This window comes from Lonchura striata, chromosome 28 (assembly GCF_050655825.1).
Source record: "Lonchura striata isolate lonStrDom1 chromosome 28, ASM5065582v1, whole genome shotgun sequence".
NCBI classification, from domain to species: domain Eukaryota; kingdom Metazoa; phylum Chordata; class Aves; order Passeriformes; family Estrildidae; genus Lonchura; species Lonchura striata.
The window spans coordinates 2,423,997-2,429,343 of NC_140730.1; the positions used below are offsets into that span (position 1 = coordinate 2,423,997).

At 58.7% G+C, this 5,347-nt stretch overlaps 1 protein-coding gene across 1 annotated transcript; it reads left to right on the top strand.

Moving 5' to 3' along the window:
• Positions 1-4,833, top strand: NDUFS7 (NADH:ubiquinone oxidoreductase core subunit S7). The gene is made up of 8 exons (XM_021547969.2): positions 1-36; positions 562-598; positions 1,484-1,552; positions 1,896-2,010; positions 2,489-2,668; positions 3,403-3,449; positions 4,149-4,237; positions 4,636-4,833. Exons 1-8 carry the CDS (start codon positions 21-23, stop codon positions 4,731-4,733), a joined length of 651 nt encoding a protein of 216 aa, XP_021403644.1. The 5' UTR covers positions 1-20; the 3' UTR covers positions 4,734-4,833.
• Positions 4,834-5,347: the final 514 nt, after the last annotated feature.

Below are 5,347 nucleotides of genomic sequence, written 5' to 3' on the forward strand. Positions count from 1 at the left end.
GCCTGAAGGGCTGCGGAGAGATGGCGGCGCTGGGCCGTGAGGGACGGGGACGGGCACGGGAGCGGGGCTGGGCCGTGAGGGCCGGGGACGGGAGCGGGGCTGGGCCGTGAGGGACGGGGACGGGAGCGGGAGCGGGGCTGGGCCGTGAGGGACGGGGACGGGAACGGGGATGGGAATGGGAATGGGAGCAGGAACGGGGACGGGTCGTGAGGGCCGGGAGCGGGAGTGGGGATGGGAATGGGAATGGGAATGGGGCCGGGAATGGGAATGGGAATGGGGACGGGAGCGGGGATGGGACGGGGGCAGTGCCCGGCTTGGGCACCGACACAAGCCGTCGTCCCTCCGCCGAGGGAGGGACCGGGGGGAGCCCTGAGGGGACACCGGGCCGTTCCTCCCCGCTGAGGGGACACCGGGCCGTTCCTCCTCCCTGAGGGGACACCGGGCCGTTCCTCCCCCCTGAGGGGACACCGGGCCGTTCCTCCCCGCTGAGGGGACACCGGGCCGTTCCCGGCCCCGGCCCGTGCCCCACGCCGGGCTGAGCTCTGCCGTGCTGTCCCGCAGGTCTCCGGCTCCCCGCGCACGGAGCGCTGGGCTGGCGGTGAGCGCCGGGCTGGGCGGCGGGGCCGGGGGTGACAGCGCTGACCCCGGCGGTGACGGGGGTGGTGATGGGGTGGGGGGACCCCAGAGCCGCGGCCGAACAGCCCCCCGGGCCTTGGGGTCAGCGGGGGGCTCCTTCAGTATGTGGAGCCCTGGCTCCCATGAGGGCTCTGGTGCGTGGTGGGGGCTCTGTCACCCTGACACCCTGTCACTCTGTCACCCTGTCATCCTGACACCCTGTCACCCTGACACCCTGACACCCTGTCACCCTGACACTCTGTCACCCTGATGCCCTGTCACCCTGATGCCCTGATGCCCTGTCACCCTGACACTCTGTCACCCTGACACCCTGTCACTCTGTCACCCTGACACTGTCACCCTGACCCTCTGTCACCCTGATGCCCTGTCACCCTGATGCCCTGATGCCCTGTCACCCTGACACTCTGTCACCCTGACACCCTGTCACTCTGTCACCCTGACACTGTCACCCTGACCCTCTGTCACCCTGATGCCCTGTCACCCTGATGCCCTGATGCCCTGCCACCCTGACACTCTGTCATCCTGACACCCTGTCACCCTGACACCCTGTCACCCTGACCCTTTGTCACCCTGATGCCCTGTCACCCTGATGCCCTGATGCCCTGTCACCCTGACACTCTGTCACCCTGACACCCTGTCACTCTGTCACCCTGACACTGTCACCCTGACCCTCTGTCACCCTGATGCCCTGTCACCCTGATGCCCTGATGCCCTGCCACCCTGACACTCTGTCATCCTGACACCCTGACACTCTGTCACCCTGTCACCCTGACACTGTCACCCTGACACCCTGTCACCGTGACACCCCGTCACTCTGTCACCCTGTGCGGGCCCTTTCTGTCCCCAGGCCCGGCTCTGCGAGTGCCCTTCAGGCTCAGCTGCTCCATCAGACGCCGGTGGCCGATGGCGCTGACAGGTGACAGCTCCTGCCCTGGGGACAGGGAACAGTCGGCTGTGCCCATCCCTGGGTTTGGGGGTCCCCGTGGCACCTCCTGTGAGGCGTCTCCCCGCTTCCCTGTAAAATCCGGGGAGTTCTGGGAGCTCTGGGAGCCCCGGGCAGAGGCAGCCAGGGGCTCTCTGTGCTTGGGGTATGGCTGAGGGGCTCTGCCCGGGCACCAAACCCACAGATCCCACACTGGGGAGAACCCTCTGCTGCCAGCTGCGGGGTGGCACGGTCATTCCTCAAGGGGTCACAGCCCCTTGGAGGGCTGCATGCTGATTCTGCAAGGGAATAACTGGAGGGTCTTGGCTCCTTTCAGCTCTGTCCAGGTGCAGAAGAGCTCTGCTGTTGTCCCGAGGAAATCCTACGTCCCCAGCAGCCGCGGCGAGTACGTCATCGCCAAGCTCGATGACCTGGTCAACTGGGCACGGCGGGTGAGTCCTGAGCCACCCTGGCACCGAGGGACAGAGGGTGGCACATCGGAGGCACCTCCTGCTTGGGATAAAAATAGGCTCAGAGCTCCTGTGGCCGAGTTCTGTGGCCAGAGGGTGACACTGGGGTCCAGTGACAGTGTGGGACACCGGCTGAAGGCGCTGAGGGTGTGGGAGGGTCTGGAACTGCCCTTGGTCACCAGGAAAAGGCACTTCTGGAGCTGTCCTTGCCCTGAGCAGCTGCTCTGCCTGTGGGGAAGGGTGACATGAGTGACAGTGCCCTGGGTGTGCTGTGCTCTGCCTCAGCTGGCCTGGTCCTTCTCTGCTGTCCCTGGGTGGTTCTGAGGTGGCTTTAGCAGTGTCAGGGAGCAGCTCTGGACACGCTCAGGCCGCACACGGAGCTCTCCCTGTGTCCGAATCCCCGGAGCCGTGCCTTGAGCTCTGCCCCTCGGTGTCCCTGAGCTGCTGGCTGTCCCCACAGAGCTCCCTGTGGCCCATGACCTTCGGGCTGGCCTGCTGTGCCGTGGAGATGATGCACATGGCAGCGCCTCGCTACGACATGGATCGCTTCGGGGTCGTGTTCCGGGCCAGCCCCCGCCAGGCCGACGTCATGATCGTGGCAGGGACCCTGACCAACAAAATGGCCCCGGCGCTGCGCAAGGTACGGCAGCACGGGGAGCTGGGGGTCACCCCTGACAGAGCAATCCCTAGTTTGGGGTGGCTCCGCGTGGTGGAAAAGTCTCTCCTCCAACCCATGCTTCCAAAGAAAACTCAGCAGTTTCTGTTGTTTGGTCTCAAGGCAGTTTATTGCAAGTTATCTAAAAGATTTTCTTCTGGGGCTGCTGTGGTTTGCTCAGAGCTCAGGCAGAGGCACGCACACACCCTGACATCCTCTCTGACTCCCGACTGCTTCTTCTCTCCCTGCCCAGGGCTGCTGCTCTCTTTTATATGGTACATTACGTGTTACATGTTTACAGTTTTTCCCAATGCCTATTACCTATATTAAATGGTGCTTTTCTACACTAAACCAATCTGTGAATGCCAACATCACCAAGAACATGGAGGTAAGGGAGGAGAAAGACGGAGGACAGGACCAGCCCAAATCCCTCCATCTTAAAACCTCTGACCCCCATGTACAAAACTAAAACCCCCCTGTACAGCACTCAAAAATTCTTCCCTCTACTTTGTGACTACTTCTACTATAATATCTAAACTTTTGTGTCTTCTTGTTCTTCCTGCAAGGTTGGTAACTCATTCCATGGCTCAAACCCAAAATCACAGCTGTTTGCAGCTGCCTGCCAGGGTCTCAAATGCTTCTGACTTGGGCCCGGAACATCCAAAAATGTCTGAGGGACATTTTGAGTTCTGACCCACCCCAACATTCCTGTTCTGCAGGTCTACGACCAGATGCCAGAGCCTCGCTACGTGGTGTCCATGGGGAGGTGAGTGCCAGGACAGCCTCGGTGCCGTGGGGGGAATTCTTCTCTTGTTTGTGTTTAAGTTGTTAAAGAAGCCTTGTGGAGCAGAGCAGAAAGGTTCCTTCTGGGAATGGTGTGTGTGAATCCTCCCAGGCTTGGATTCAGGGGCTTGGGAACTGCCAAACTTGTGTAGATCCAGAATTGCAGAGTTTACTTTTGGCTTTCAAAATGGCTTCTGCTGTGCTGGAATCTGCTCCATGGGGGGACTTGGTTGGAATCTGCTCCATGGGGGAACTTGGTTGGAATCTGCTCCATGGGGAAGTCAGTTGGAATCTGCTCCATGGAATTTAGTTGGATTCCATGGTCTCAGAGGTCTTTCCCACCCTCAAAGATCCCATTATTCTCACAACTTTCCTGTCCCCACACCAGGGCTTAGGGTGGCCAGTCCAGGCTGGAACAGGACAAATTCTGGGAAAGCTCTGAGGCAAAATAGAAGGGTTTGTAGCAGAGAGGGAGGGCTGTGGACTCTGCTTTGTGAGGGTGATGGGAAAGTTCAGCTGGGTTGGATTCATCTGAAAACCTCCCAGGCAGGGCTCGTGATGGGGCGCTGTCACCTGTGGAGCTGGCTCCAAGCCTGGCAGCGCCCACCTGCCCAGGGCCACCTTCCCTTGGCCTCTTGCTCCCCTTCCTGGGCTGACACTGTCCCTGTCCTTGTCCCTGTAGCTGTGCCAACGGTGGGGGCTACTACCACTACTCCTACTCGGTGGTGAGGGGCTGCGACCGCATCGTGCCCGTGGACATTTACGTGCCAGGTACGAAGGGCAGCTCCACCTGGGAGCAGGGCAGGGGGAGGGGAGTTCTCTGCATTCAGCTGTAGGCTTGAAAGGTTTTCCCCTTTCAGTGGTGGGGAAGCTGCAGCAGCTCCAGGGATTGTGCAATGGGGAGGGTTGTGATGGTGGTGGCACCATCAGTGGGGTGGGAGGGGGGTTTGGATATACTTTGAAGTCAAATAATTGCTATGTTTGATAAAGATCTTCTTGATTAACAGCATCAGTTTAGTTTCTTTACACTCCTGCCTGGGCCAGCCACAAATCCAGAGGGGAGTCAGTTTTGGGATAAGTCCTGGGGTTGGCAGCTCTGCTGCTGGCTCTGGCTCCGTGCAGGTCCCTGCCCTGTGACCTTCCTCCCTTCTTTCCTTTCTCTCTCCCAGGTTGCCCACCCACAGCTGAGGCTCTGCTCTACGGGATCCTGCAGCTGCAGAGGAAAATCAAGCGGGAGAGGAGGATGCAGATCTGGTACAGGAAATAGCCTTTATTTATGTCCCCACTCACTGCCCCCGGGCACTGCTCACATTTACGCACAAATCCGGCTCCTCACACGCCTTCCAATAAACTCTACCTGCTCCGGGTGCTTTTCTGTCTTTAATAAACCCCTCTGACCTGAGGGATTTTCAACCCTGCTAAGGAGCAGGAGCAGAGTTGATAACGCTGCTGAGTTGGTTTCTGGTCTGAACAATCTCAGGGAAGGTGATGTCATATCGTGACATAAAGGCTTTGCCAGAATTTTTTTTGTGTTTTGTTGGGAAGTTTTGAGACCCAACACATGTCAGGGTGATCCCTGAGCCCTCCTTGAGCTCGTCCTTTACTCCCCACTTGCTCCTTGTTGGTAATACTTACACAGGATCTAACAAATCCATAATATTGGTGTGCATAGGGCCAGAAATGAATTCTGTTTCTGTAACAAGTCAAATACTGATGCTTAAAATCAGAATGTGATTAATAAACCTGAATGTAGAGCTCCTAAGCAGGGCAGGGATAAAGCAGCCTGTCCTGGATGCATCCCAGGAGCCTGGGAAGAGGAATGGTCATGCCTGAGGGACAAACACACTTTGGAAAGACAAATAAATCGCTCGGGAACAGCGG

Bases quoted from the DNA above. Each gene is read 5' to 3' on its own strand.
- NDUFS7 (XM_021547969.2), top strand. The intron at 2,669-3,402 runs GTACGGCAGCAC...CCTGTTCTGCAG, and splicing joins TGGCCCCGGCGCTGCGCAAG to GTCTACGACCAGATGCCAGA. The intron at 4,238-4,635 runs GTACGAAGGGCA...TCTCTCTCCCAG, and splicing joins CGTGGACATTTACGTGCCAG to GTTGCCCACCCACAGCTGAG.